General features: G+C 35.7%; 1 protein-coding gene and 1 pseudogene across 1 annotated transcript; both read right to left on the bottom strand.

The window, feature by feature from the left end:
* Positions 1–1,979: 1,979 nt before the first annotated feature.
* Positions 1,980–4,373, bottom strand: LOC121811623 (annotated as a pseudogene).
* A 6,652-nt stretch (positions 4,374–11,025) lies between these two features.
* LOC121742161 lies at positions 11,026–15,325 on the bottom strand. Its single transcript, XM_042135214.1, has 5 exons — positions 14,219–15,325; positions 13,442–14,127; positions 13,276–13,365; positions 11,611–12,306; positions 11,026–11,501 (listed from the first exon to the last, which is right to left on the bottom strand). The coding sequence occupies exons 1-5, from the start codon at positions 14,298–14,300 to the stop codon at positions 11,376–11,378; spliced, it is 1,680 nt and encodes a 559-aa protein (XP_041991148.1). The 5' UTR covers positions 14,301–15,325; the 3' UTR covers positions 11,026–11,375.
* Between the last annotated feature and the right edge of the window lie 214 nt (positions 15,326–15,539).

Here is a 15,539-nt window from a genome sequence, read left to right as displayed (position 1 = left end):
TACTATTATTATTTGAATTTATTGAAATAATAAAACTCAAAGTACTTTGTTTCATGGTACTAATTTTATTTAATTAATAAATTGAATTCGTATGATCCTCTTTAAATATTAATTGGGCTGACCAAACGATACATGCTAGATTGGGCTACGAAATTTCAGGCCCAAATCAAGTATCTAGATTATTAGTATTAACAGTGTGTTTAATTTAGTTCATAAAATCCATGAAAACCGCTGTGATTTGTGAAACTGAGGAAGTATCAAATAGTAAGAGCATCCGCAGCGGTGGCGAAAGTCGCCACCGCCGTCCGCGCCGTTGGCAAGGCGAAGGACCGCCGCCGCTGCAGCCGCGCCGCTGGCACGGCGTTGAGTTTAAAAAAATTTTATTTTTTTTTAAAAATCAGTTTTTTAATTAAAAAACCGATAAAAAATAAAAAAAAAAATTCACTTCCCCAAAAAAATATATCCGTTTATAACCGTTTTTTACACCTTTTTAATTTTTTTTTCATTTTTTTTACCCCAAAAATACACACTTTTACGACCGCAAGGAAGGAAGAAGGCGGCGGCCGAACGCCGTCGCGCCGCGACTCCATCTGCCCCCGCTCCCGAACCCGCACCCTATGTTCCACCTCCACCCCCGAACAACTCGTTGTGAACCCTTTTGGCCCAACTCAATATGGCCGATAGGTCAACTATGACCCCCACGCAACTTCAAACGCACGAGTCCATGATATTGGGTCTCCAAAAACAATTGGGGTTGGTGCCGCCGGATGCGTAGTCTTCCTCGGGTAATATTAGCCAATAATTATGTAATTTTTAATTTTTAGGAGTTTAATTATGTAATTTTTAATTTTTAGTATTTTAATTATGTAATTTTTAATTTTTAGGATTTTAATTATGTCTTTTTATTTTATTTGTAATTTGTAATTTTTATTGTGGTTTTTTTAATGAATTTTAGTATTATGAAAATGTTTTTGTGTAATTGAATTTTATATTAATTGTGCTCGTCCTTGCGGAAGAGCACATTTGTAGGTGTTGTGCTCTTGCCAGAGAGCAGGCATGAATAGTACCGCCCGGGCCCACAACCGTGCCGCTGGCAAGAGCACGGTTGTGAGTGCTCTAACAGTTATAACCATCAAAATAATACTAATAATTACAATCTTGTTACAGAATGAGTATTTTCGAAATCGCTATATCTTGATAGGGGTCTGATCAGTTTACAGATTATCGAGCTTAAACAAAATTTAAATATTGCAAAGTTTTTATTACAATGCTTTAACCTGAAGAACTCTAAATTTTAATTAATTTTTTCATTTTAATAGTATCAAATTACTTAATTTTTTTAATTCTTGAATTTATGGAGGTGTCATGATCGATGTGTTTGTAATAAGCTTTAAAATATTTTTATTGATTGTTTTAAACAGCTTACTGAATTGCTAAAACGCGCTCTAAGTCCACTAGCTAGTATACTAATTGTATCTTAACACTATTAAACCTTTATTAACACGTCGATGATTAATTACATGTTACTGCTAATTTATCAAAGGACGTCGCATTAATTAGCCAATTGAGCAGCGCATATATAGGCTAATTACTTTCCTTTGAAATTGCCCACATAATATTTTAGAAAAATATATAGCTCTTAAAATTATAAATCAACATCGTAATTAATTATTTACTATTATATGGAGTATATTTCATGTATAATTCTAGAAAACAAAAATAAGAAAGGATCAAAAGCAAGATGGGAAATTGCGAAATTAAAAATGATGCATGTGCAAGATAATTCATCCCTACTCATGTTCCAAGTAAAGTGACATTAAAAGTATCAGAAATTAAAATTAGGATCAGATCCAAATTTCTAGGAAAATTAACAAGAAAAATATGGACCAAGTTCTTAAACAATTTCTTGATTTTTACAACAGTCAAGGCCTCACATGGAACCTCCAGCTCACAGAAATATTATAAATCCCAGAAAAACATAACAGAATTTAATGTTCAGTATATATATATATATATATATAATGTAATCAAATCCTCTAGATTGAGATAAAACCAATTACTACAAAAATATAGATAAAACCTGTCATCTAAATTTACATTAATTAATTCTCCAGGAATTAATACATTAATGTATTTAATTTAATATATATAAATTATTCAGTTGGTGATTGATGGATAGGGTTACTGCTTGATTCAAGAATCCAACTCTTATCTCCACCGCTCTCCCCATCTTTAGGGACTGTTTGGCTCTCTTTATTTATGAGTGAGGCAATTGCAGCTGCAACAGCAACCCTAAACTTAGGATCAGAAGTTATTGCACTCACATTTTCAGACAACGACATCGTTTGGTCCAAATCCCCTCGATCTTGGTCTTGTAACAACCCATTGGGGCGAGGGAAAAGGTGGTTAGCAAGTGTTTCTCCATTGAAGTTTGGTGGTTTAGGGATCAAAGAATACCCTAATTGGGCCATGGAGTTTGAAGAGCAAGGGTTGTTGTTGGTGAGGTCCAAAACAATGCCCTTCATAGTAATTAGGGTTTAGGGGTCTTAGGTTTGGTATGAATGGTGAAGGAGGATTTATGACTAGAGGGCTATTGATGTTGTTGTAATAAAGGGAATGTTGTTGGTTTGAGGTTGGATGGAGTAGTTCGGAGTTGTGGAAGGGATTGTTTGCGTCGAACATCATGTATGGCGACGCTGCTGATGTTGTTGATGCCATCGCGGTTGCACCTACAGGAAGGGGATGGTTGTGTGTGCCTTCGTACGTTGTGATCAGTATCGACTTATCCTCTAAACATCTTTGGACCTGCTCGTAAGATAGTTTAATGTATTAATTACACATAGTTACAATCAATGTGCTATAGTAATATAAACAATTACCTCAATTGAACACAATTAGTGTATGTAATTATAGCTCATAAGTTTGATCATATTACAAGTGATCACAAATAGTTATAAATCAAACCATCTCATCGAAGTTGTAAAACCAACAACAATATTATCATTCTTATAATTTTTAATTATGAATAGAATAATTAATTAATGAAGCCTCGACAAAGTTTGTCTAAGGCATAGATGTTCATTCATGTTAATTCATACTAAGAGCTTAACCACAATGAAAATAATAATGATATTAATATCATTTCATCAAATTGATATAATGGTGCATGCCATTATACTAATGAAATGCGATACTAATGTAGAATTTACTTATTAAATATAATAAAAAATGAAATAGAAAATGTAATAACACACATTCCGAAATTTTTACAAAATGAGATATTTAATGGCGAAAATTATACTACCTGTTTTCTCACGGGGCACCCCGGAGCCACAGTGCAACGATAGTAGGCTCGAGGGCAAGGGTTTCCTTTAGCAATCTTCTGGCCATATTTTCTCCATTGACATCCGTCACTCATCTGATCAATTCATATGAAATCAATTTCAACTAGTTAATATGAAATTAATATTCGATTAATCATAAGGAAAAAAAAAGTGAACTAACAGTAGCTGAATCACATCTTGCCCTGACAGAAACCCTAGCTCGTTTATTTGGTGGAGAATTGATATGATTCATAATTCCAGTCATGTTATTGCTATGCATCTGATTTTGAGCTGGCTTGAACGCCGTCATAGCCTCCTCCCTTTTCTCCGCTGCCTCGCCGCCCTCACTGCAACTGCTCGCCACCCGCAGTGACAGCCGCAGTCCGTCGTTTCCCGCGCCCTCCTCCTCCGACGGCGATCTCCGGACGTCGTCGTTTTTGTGATTCTCGTTCATCGAGTAAATCATATCGGGATCCTAAATCAATTTGAAAAAAATTAAGAGAGCTATTTTCGAGAAAAAAAATGGTAAACAACATGAATTGATTTCTCGCTACAAATCGTGTTTCAATTCACCTTGTTTCCGATATTTGGCTGAATCATAGAGAATTTCGTCTGCAGATCAGTGTAATCCTTCATATTCTTCTCCACTGCGTTTCGCAACTGTTTGTTCTCCTCTTTCACGCGATTCATCTTCATCTGCAGAACTGTAAGCTGGATCGAATTCCACACTGTTAAATTAGCTCATATATCGACATGATTTCATCTCTCTATCTCTCTCTCTCTCTCTCTCGATCGATCGATCGAACGAATTTGCGATTATACCTCTTGCGTGTTGGATCCATGATCGGAATTTTGATCTGGAGCGCGATCACCAGGTGTTTGAGTATTTGACGATGGAGATTCGTCGAGTTTGTTTTGCTGTTGTTGTTGCTCCTGTGCATCGAGCTTGAGCGAGAGATCAGGTTCCATTGCTGCGGCGCTGATCTCTTCTTCTCCTTCTTCTCTTGACATGGAGATGATGAGGAAGGATTTATGGAGTTTCTCTGTCTAGATAATGGTGCTGCATTTGAGGCGCAGAAGTCAATTATCTCGTCGTTAAGTAGTAGTGATGAATAGAAGAATAATTAGAAAATGCAATTAACACGCATCTAATTTTTGACTTTAATCTTTTTTTTCTTGTTAATTACTCCTATAGTAATCAATAAAATGTCCCCATATTTAGGTGAAGCCAAATTATAAGTGTCCAATTTTTTAGAAAGGGAAAATTATCATAATTTCAGTTAGGCTTCTGGTCAATTCAATAACGATCCAATTCAAATCATGCAAATTAAACTATACTTGTATCGAAAATTTGGAAGTTGGATTTTTTTCGACGCACAACTGTGGTTTGTAACTCTCGTTGGCGTGGAAGCGGGATTGAGGCTATGTTTCAGCGCCACGTATGTATCATTTCGTTAAACAAGTGTTAAATAATCATAGGAATGTTACAGTAGCATAGTCAATTTATGATTTAATTTGCAAGAGAAAGTCGGGGAATTTTTTTTTTTACCACAGGTGTACCAAACCCGCCTTTGGCGGAATCCGACTAATCCTGCTCGACCGGGTTTGCGGATTAAGGCCGAAAGTCTCCCAGCGGGTGGCGGGGTTTGAACCCGAGACCTCAAGGTCACCACACCTCCGCGCTGCCAACTGCGCTGCAACCCGTTGGTTAATATAGATCCTTTTGTTGCCCTCTTGAAAATATTGTTATACTCTTTCGTTCTGTTTTAACTTTTAATAAAGTTATACATTTTTTTAGGACATTTCATCTCATATTTATTTTCTCTTGATTTCTCTTCTATTTTATTCTCTTTATTTAATGTAATACTTATTGAACATTCACTACCAAAAGGAAACATCTCTATTAATAATAAAACGGAGGAAAATGAGATTTGGGTATTATGTACATATAAAAATTGTGTATGACACATTAATATAAGACGAGTACGAAATACTATATATATTTAGTATAAACAGAATAATTAGGATCAGATCTGGAAATAGTCAACTGGAAGACCCTCCAACCTCTTTCCAATTTCCACTCTTTCTTGTTGAAATTCTCAATGTCCCAAATATATTTTACACATATTATATTCATCAACTCTCCATTACTTCTGAATGATTTCAACTTGATTAAATAATTAAATTCGATTAGCTTCTCACATTCACACAATTTAAATTTAATTTATTGCATGCTTCTTTCTTCACGCTAGAGTTATAAATGCATATGTAGATCTTGAAATTAGTCTATGAGTAATCACAATTGAGACTTAATTTACTAATATTGTTTATTTTAATCAATGAATAATACTGTACAAAGAACTTCTATTATTGAAAACTTGTAACCAAATTTCATAGGAAATCGTTAGGAGCATTATATAAATTTTTTTTATAGAAAAAGAGTGATTATCATTATCGATTTAATTTCATAATGTTTGTTATGACTTATGACTATGCAATATATTAATCTATCCAGTATTGATGGAAAGTGACGACGACAAAATCATTAAAAGTGTTAAATGGAATTGATTTTCCACTTCTAATGTTATTTTTAATTATTTTATTTTAGTTGCATCAATAAATATAAACAAATATAAATTAGTAGTAGTATTTCTTTCATTAAAAAAATGAAAAACAAAAAAAAATCAATTAGAAATTTAGTAAATACCATAGACACGTGGCTAGATCTGATTAGTTGAGTTACGGATTGACTTAAAAGTGCAGCGTTGACTTGTGTAAAGCAAGTGTCGCTTCCACTAATTCTTTCAACTTGATTTTCCAATTATTTAAAATTTAAATAACCGTCTAACTATATATAAAAATAGCACATAGTTTTTTGGGGAAGCTGCATTATTATTTAATAATATTTGAGTGATTTAGGGATCGTTGCATTAAATTGAACTTTAAACATCGATTCATTAACTATTTGATTATAATATGTAGAAATTAGTTTCGATTCGATCTGTTTGACCGAGGTTCCAATTTTTAATATGGGATCTCGTCTTCTTTATAATTCACATCTCGATTTTATTAAATCTTGAAAGTGTATAGTTTCAAATAATAGTGATCCCATCCCAATCCAATTGGACCCAAAACACCTAGTTCTCGAATTAATTAAAGAATCAATAATCATATTCAAAATTATGTATGAACTTACCCGAATTTGAGTAGTGATTTAGTATAGTATGAAAAATAAATATTAATTAATCATGCAGGGCCAGTTTAAATGTCGAAGTGTTTTGATAGTTAAATAAGAATTTAAGACCTATATTATTACTTATCTAAATCTTGCTTAATTAATTGGGTTTACTTACAACTCATTAAGTTGGCATGAACTAACACGCCCTACTAGGGCTCTACTACTTGATTGAAATCATACTTTTTTCAAAAGCAATAATGAATTTGCAGCCACGAAATCAAATGTATATAGACGTTCTATTTGTAAGGTTTGGGATGATAACAATGAAAGAATAAGAAAAGATTATTAGACCAAAGAGTTGAATTAGACTTTAATTTCCTCATACTTGACCTCCTAACCTACCCTCTAGCATGTATATCGTGGTAGGTTGGTGGACTCTAATGAGGCCTTCTAATTGCAGATTTATATCTTCGATTTATCACAAGCAAACTAAAGTTAAATAAAGAGAAATAATTACTATGTACATACCAAAGACATCATTTTTGGTAGGGGTGGAAAACGGATGATTAGGTATCGGGTATACCCGCACATCGGCACATGACCCGATATGTTTCGGATATTGGGTACCCGATACCCGCATTACAGGTTCGGGCGCAAGATTTGGTACTATCCAAATATCCGGTTTACCTGGTTTTAAATATTAGTAGACTTTTTGGGACGAGTAAGGACCATTTCAAACATGTCCTAAATAGTAATTTTTGAACCGAGACACAAACGACTGTAACCATGAAAAGGGGTGGATATAGCATCTTAAATAATTTAATTCAAATATTTCAATAATCTCTGGTTATTTCTCCCATAAAAATATTACTCCATACAATTTTTATAGTTGATTCGTTAAACTACTTTTGCTTTGATCAAATCTTAAAATGTTTATGGAAAATTTAACTTAATAAAAATATAAAAAAAATCGTCAAAACAAAAGTTGATATAAAATCAAAAAATATTTCCAAATTTCTGGTTTTCAGTTACTTGATTGATCGGGTCCGGCTATCCACATCGAATAATTGGGATACCCGTTTTCTCGTCACAAAATTATGTGGATTTTACTTGGGATTTTTCTCTTTATAGTGATTAGTTAATTAATTTATTTCAATTTAATGAAATGATTTATCCTGGTTTATACAAATATGATAGATGGTCAACGAAAATATCTAACTGAATAGCCATACGTGTAGTATTTATAATTTTATATAAACTTCTTAAACAATGTTAGAAAGATTGAGTAGTCAAAACAATTTGATCAATTGAATGATGGCATCTAGATTTATTTTCTCTAAATAAGAATGAGACAAAAAAAATTCCAACTTCTATTGGACTATTGGAGTAGTAACATACTACCAATCAACGGTTGACCCATTCCATTAATCCCATAGGTCTAATCCAGCTATAGTCTATAATATTATTTAATGAATATACATTTAAATATATATTTCCATTATAAAATATTGTGAATATCAATATATATGTAACAAACAATAATCAGTAGTAGTACAAGAAAAATACAAAGAATACTAGTATATAGAACTACTCTATACCGATCTTAGAGTATTCAAAAATTTCTATAGTAATAATGACACTAGGGTTCGAATTTTTCTTCTTAGTAATAGAAGCTCGAAGATTTTGAGTTTTTTTGGTTGAATTTTGTCAACAGGAAGTGACGTTAATTATTCCACAAAAATTAAATCAACATGACATAAAATCTACACATCACTGTATAATTGATATTTTTGGGGTTTATTTGTAATTATACGTTGAAACAGATTGAGAACTGTGATTAGTCCTTGATTAAATGGTTAACAACAGTATTAATTAAATCTAAGATCATCATAAATTTCAATATGAGCCTATTGTGAGAGAGGTCCATAATGCTAAGTTGAAAATTGCGGTAAAGCCTTTTGTTGTTAGCTTTGGCCAAAGACCTAACTTACCTCTACCACCTAACTAAGTCACCTTAGTTCTATGAAATAATATGCAGCTACATTTATTTAGATATATAATCTATGTGGGCATTTTAATATGATTCACCACCGATCCGGAATCATCTAGGTTGGTGTTCGATTTGATGGATTCGATCATAAGATTACGTTACGAAAGTTGTTCTTAGATAGAGTCTGATACTGAATCTTGGGACAATATAACGTAAGAGCATCCACATCCATGCTCTTTTATTAATTTTTTTTTTCTCCCTACTCTTCCCCAAGAGCACAAAACCCACATCCATGCTCTTCCGCAAGGACATACTCAAGGATCCCACCATTCTATTATTTAATTTAAATACTTCCATTACTAAAAGCATTTCTACAATATAAAAATACATTAAAAATACTCGAACTACTATTATAAATTTAAAAAATATAAAAATTACATAATTAAATCTTAAAAAATAAAAATTACAAACTTAAAATCTTAAAAAATAAAAATTACATAATTAAAATCCTAAAAAATAAAAAATACATAATTAAAATCCTACAAATTAAAAATTACATAATTAAAGGCTAAAAAATACCCCCGTGGAAGACTAGTTCTCCGGCCCAATCCCCAATGTTTGTCGGAGACCTCGTATCATTGCCCGATGCGCTTCAAGTTGCTCGGGAGACATGTGAGACGTCTCGGCCATATTGAGTTGAGCCAAGAGGGTCCACAACGAGTTGGTGGGGGGTTGAGGTGGCACAAAGCGAGCGGGAGCGGCGCGACGGCGGTTGGCCGTCGCATGTTTCCTTCTTTGCGGCCGGCGTTGGGAACTACTCGGGCCAGCGTCGGGGCTACCCAAGTTAGCTCCGGCAAGCTGGCTAGCCACCTCATCCTCGCCGGCGTCGGATAGGGATACTGACCTCGGCCGTTTGCTGGAAGAGGTGGAGGATGATGATATGCCTTCCTTATACTTCAGATGCACATGCGCACCTCCTGCCAAGCGTTGAGGTACTTGAATGGTTTGTAATATTGGGATTGGTAGGTCGCCAAGGCGGCACTGATGATGTCGAGCTCGCTTCTGCCGCTCCCCGCCGACCGCTCTTCCTGAAGGTAATACCCATTGAACTTTTGGATTTCTTCGTTGGCTCTAAAGATGACACTACTCACCATACTCTCATTGCATTGTACCGGCGAGAGACGCGCCACCAAACCTATCCCTGTTTTGGTTCGTGTCAACCTCCGGATCTTCAGAGATTATCAAATAGGCTTTGAATAATTGATCCATCTCCCCCAGAGTGTACGGGGTGCGGACGTGAGTGTCACCGCCATGACCCTAAACACGAACACCACGAGGAGTATGAGTAGGAGTAGGAGTAGGAATAGGAGGAGTTTGAGTGTCGCCGCTCCCTCCCGATCCGGGTTCGGGTGCCCACCCGTATCGCCCATCGGGGGCATCTTGGTCGTCCACCGGGTAAGGCCGGTAGCCACCCGGAATTTGAGAACCTTGGGTTTGAGGAGGGGCCGAGAATTGCGTTTCCGGACTAGAGAATGGTTGTGAGCCGAACCATTCGTGGTTCCAACTGCGGGAGTCGGAGGGGTGATCGCCGGAGCCGGACATTTTTTTTGTAAGAGTGAAATATCAAGAATTGATGAGAGAATTTAGATGAGAATTGTGTAGTGTGGTGGGAATTTTTTGTGTGGAAATGAGAGTATTTATAGATGAAAATGTGAATTTTGGAGAAAAAAATTGAAAAATAAATTAAAAGTGAGGAGAAAACGGATATAATTTATTGGGAAGTGGGAAAATATTTTTTTAAATTTAAAAATGATTTTTTAAATTAAATTCATATTTTTAAAAAAAATTGAAAATGCCAACGGCTATGCCGTTGGCCAATCCCGTCGCGCCACACCAGCCTACTCAGCGGCACGGACGTGCTCGATGCATCGGGCAGCAGCGGACAGCGCGTTGCCGCGCCAGCGGCACGGACGCCGTCCGTCCCAGCGATCACCAATGCGGATGCTCTAAGATTAGTCTCTTATGAGTGTATGCAATAAAAAAATATAAGGTACTTAAGCTCTTGCGATTTTTTTTCTATTTAGAAATTTGGGACAAGGTTTTCTCTCATTTTAATGTTCTATTTAACAATTAAAAAACATGATATATGGTTCTGGTCTAATTAACAAATTATATACATGTGTTATAACTTACAAATTGTATGACTAATGAGTATATCAAACTTTGTGGTCGGCCCAAAGTCTTGAAATGAGAAGTTTATCAATATTATAGGAGTATGATTGCATTACAATTATTCTATGCTACTGTTTGTGTAAAAGATTATCATAGTATAATCAATATCTCACAGAAAAAATTATACTACATAAACCGTGGAAATGGGCTAAATAATTTCTGAGCGGTCACATATTTTTAAACAATCATTTCAATTAGAAACTCCATGCCTTAAGCAGAGAAGCAGCTGCTGACTGTTGATGAGGTTATAAACAAAATTAAAAAATATATAATCAAATCATGAGAAAATCAAGAAAAATGTATAAACCGGGAGAAGATTCATTTTTCCCCCAAACAAAAGAAATAATATATCAATTGTTCAAAATATTACCCTATTTTGCATAAGGCAAACACTGTTAAGACCAATGCAAGTATTTCTATTCTCTTCACTAAAATCTTTTTTTGACCTTATGAAAAACTCTAATCCCCACCAAAAGAGCAACGGTCACTAGAATCAATAATCATCAGTAGATTATTCCTATCCGACTTCCACGAAACACCAAAACTACAAACGCACTCTACATTGTGTCGCCAGCACCGTACTTTTTCCACAATCGAAGCAAGAAAGAAAAAGGGCCTCCACAAAACAAAGATCTAAGTAGAAACCAGCACCTCAAGATTCCAGCTTAGTGTCGGAAGAACTCAATCCAGCAGAAATGCCCCCAATATGCGAGTTAAACAGAAAGGTTTTTGGCAGTGCTACTTTCAAGATTTTGTAGGATGGATTTGAACTGATGTGCTGTTCAACATAGAAGTAACAATTATTTCAGTAACAGATACAAGTAATAAAAAAAATATTCGATATGAATAGAGGACGAAAATAAGTTCACTTCAGAGGCATTGCATACCTTGGTAATATCCTTAATGAAAGCACTGATTTCTTCTTCAGTAAGACCACCCTCATCATCCTCGGCATTTTCCTCCCATCCCAAAGAACGTAAGAGTGCAGTCTCTTTCTCCACTGGGAATATAAGGTCCAAGCTAGGGTGCACATGACAAGCATCATCCTTTTCCTCTCTGTCACCTGTGATCTCCGACAAGTTCTCCGCACCTAAGCTTTCATCTAAGGAAGTTTCACCAGCCTGAGAAGCATTAGCACACACAACATCCTTATCAGAAGAGGATGGTGAAATTGCATTACTAATCTCCTGCATGGATGAGGAGTTTGCTGTTGGCGAATCAGCAGTAGAAGAAGAATCCTCCACAGATTTCTTCCTCATTGAGTTGAAAAATGCCTTTCGGCTCTGAGTTTGGGAAGTGGGTTTCTTCTCCAGCACAGTAAATAAAGGCTTGCGGGCGTTGACTGGGTTGTTTGTTGAACCCCTAGTTACTGTGGATCCAGAAACAGCAGGAGCAGCAAGTGTAGAACTCACAAGTTTGCTACTTCTTGTTGGGCCCAAGGCATCCTTCATAGCAGGAGCAGTGCCATTCTTTTCATGCACTGACTTGAGAATGTGGAGCTTCCCCGCATTTGATGCTTTTAAAACATCACCTTTCACAGGCCCAACAACCTTATGTTTCTGTTTATCTGAAGAACTCCAGGCCTGTGCATATAACAGCTTAGTTACAATTGACAATTTGACATCAATAACCGGAAGTAATCTTTTTCACACAACTCATTTTCAATGAAGTAAAAATTGTAGTAACAAACTTTTGCAATTCGGCTCAAATCATGGAATAATCAACAAGTATGGTGGCAAATGATACAAATGGTAATCAACAAGTATGGTGGCAAATGATACAAATGGTAATCAACAAGTATGGTGACAAATGATACAAATGACGGACACTGTCCAATTCATCCCTACCACAAATATCAGTCTGCAAATCAAGGGCCCAAACAGTTAAACAATTGGTACAAACATTCTCACCAGTCCCCAACACACGTTATTAGAGAAGTGGAAGAAAAATATTGGACATTCCCTCTTTTAGAATATGCAATATCAACTGTCGCAGCATTAGCCACTCAACTAAATAATTTGATAAAATAAGATTCAACACTAAATAATACAAAGTGGTCATGAAGACATGAAACCATTCTATGCATTCAAAAATCATCATTAATTCCATAAAACAGGATCTATTTATTATTCTATCACTCTTGAACTTTATAATATCTCAACTATCAGCCTCTCCACAGATTATACCTTGATCTTCAGTAAAATACAAATTTAGCCATTGGACAAAACCAAAAGAGAGAGAGTACTAGCCTCATACTCAAAAAAAAGAGCACCACATATATGCATCCACAAGATAATACTTTACATATGATATATTGAATAGTTAAATCATGCAGGTAGGAGCCTCTATTTTTTATGAAGATCTGACTTTGATTCTGGCCTCTGGACAATCCTCAACAAGAATTTTATTATATTATTCTATTGATTTTACACAACTTTAAAAAAGACACCAGTTATATCGAACTAATAAACAGTAGCACTCTTCCAAATTGATCTAGCAATTCTTCAAAGCACATTAATGATAAAAGGCAGATCATCTCTTAAATGTCTCACCAAAGATTTAGGCGTTGACGGCATCACAGGAATTAATTGCCTAGCTTGTTTGATAGCGAGTTCTTCAAGTCTCTGAGTTTCCACAGATAACTGCACAAAATAACATTTGGGTATCATCCTATGAGCAAATATACACAAAAACTTAATATAAAGACAATAAACCCACCGATGGAGTAGTTTGACCACGATTAGGAGCCTGAGCTACTGCTTCTGCCATATTGAGACTGGTGCTTGAGCCCAAAGCCACAAATGTAGAACTTGGTGTAGCTTCCTGCCACATGGGAGAGATGCCATTACTATTACTTCCAACTAGAACAGGAACTTCAGCCAAAGCCGAAGTCCATTTCTCACCACTGACAACAGTTGAGGAGGAGCCTAAAGGTAAGCCCTGAATTGCAGAACTCAAACTAGGTGATGGGACTCTTCCAACCTCAGGCATAACTGTTCTTTCTTCAGCCTTAGTTCCAAAACTAGTGCTTGAATCAGTTATAGCCTTCCTGTGCCATGTATCTACATTGTTTCTAGAAACCATTGAATGAGAACGCCTGAACCCATCCCTCTCATATGTACTTAACAAGGTGGCTCCTGATCTATCTGATGAGTCCCGCCGCCACCGGTCTCCCATGAGTGAGTTTTTCCTATCACGAAAATGATATGTACTCCTCGCCCAATCCCTATTATGTTGCTTGCCAAAACCACTATGCGACCCCAGATGACCAGAACCATTACTACTAGAACTTCGGCGAAAATATGAAGAGGTAGTTCTGTCAGAACTAAAAGATCGTCCAAAATCACGACCATTACTATTCACAAATGACTTATTTCTTGCAAGCTTCAATGAGGTTTGATCATCTAAACGACAAAACAATCATCAGAAACTCAAAAAAAAGGCAGGACTTGAAATGTTCGATAAAATAGATCACCTCAAAAACAAAGATATTACCTGAATTTGATACCGAGCTGGCACCATTTGGACTTGCATTTTTCAACCATTCTGGTACAAAAGTGGGTTCACTTTTTTCCATAACTAGCACTAAACATTACTTCCGTAATGACTACGCATCCAATTTCGATCCCACTGCCAGTTATTACCAGGCTACAACTCCCGGACAAAAATCAAACGGCCATTGTCAAAAAAGTTAGGACTAATCTCTATGCTAATAAATTCCCTTCACCTTAAATCCCTTTTGATTAATCTCCACCTAACTACCTAATTGCCTTCTCTGGTACTCATCAGCAAGAATGCCAACAAGGAATTCAAAAAATCATGAATTTAATCCGAAAGGACACATGTACTCAATTAAATCTGACACACACAATCCGGGGAACTCGGCCTTTTCTCTATCCAATATACTAGTCAATCAAGAGCTGTTCCACTCAATCAGTCAGAAAAAAAAAACAAACTTATACACCTCTCAACTGCAGAAAAAAGGCTCGAGTAACAGCTTATATAGGCCTTGAAACTGAAAAATATTCAAGCCAACAACACCCAAGCATCTCAGCAGCAAGTAAATTAACAAACCGCACTAAATTTAACCCCAATCCCTCAGAAAGAATGCGATATAAGCATAGATGATCAAACCTGTACCCTAAATTCCATCCAGCAATTGAACACAAAATAATCCCTAGGGTTTGAGCAATCCAGCAACACGCAAAATACCCAAAAAATCAGAAACAGTCCTTGTATATATATGTATATCAATGACTAAAAATATAGTGAGGCGGACTTTTCTGGATTGTAATTGAGAAACTGGAAATCTATACCCTCAAAATTGTTGGATTTTAGATTGATGAAAACCCTACACTCGCCGCCGCCGAAGTCATTGTATGTCGTTTCAGAGTCTGTAAAAAAATATGTTAAACCGATTAATTGAATTTCCTAGAGAAACAAAACAAGTAACGCCTAATTTATCGCTCTTATTCTAACTGCGCATCAATGTGTGATGGATTCGAAGAGATTAAATCTGTGGAAATTTGACGAAAGAGATTTTTGTATGTTTATATGCGTTGGTATTTTGAGGAAGTCGAGTGTTTCTTGCTAATTGTTATGATTATCAGTTTATACCCCCTATTTTTACTCTTGTTTTCTACATAATTTTATAATCCGTATATTGATAAAATATTTATAATATTTACTTTATTGATTTTGAAGGTGATGGGATTTGTATCTATCATCTTATTCAACCAAGTCAGAATTTTATTAATTTAAAATTACATTTTATTGATTTTTTAATATGAATTTCGTGTTATAATATCGGAGATCT

Source organism: Salvia splendens, chromosome 7, assembly GCF_004379255.2.
Source record: "Salvia splendens isolate huo1 chromosome 7, SspV2, whole genome shotgun sequence".
Taxonomy (NCBI): domain Eukaryota; kingdom Viridiplantae; phylum Streptophyta; class Magnoliopsida; order Lamiales; family Lamiaceae; genus Salvia; species Salvia splendens.
The sequence above is the reverse complement of the archived record's forward strand: the minus strand, read 5'-3'. Positions and strand labels throughout refer to the sequence as shown.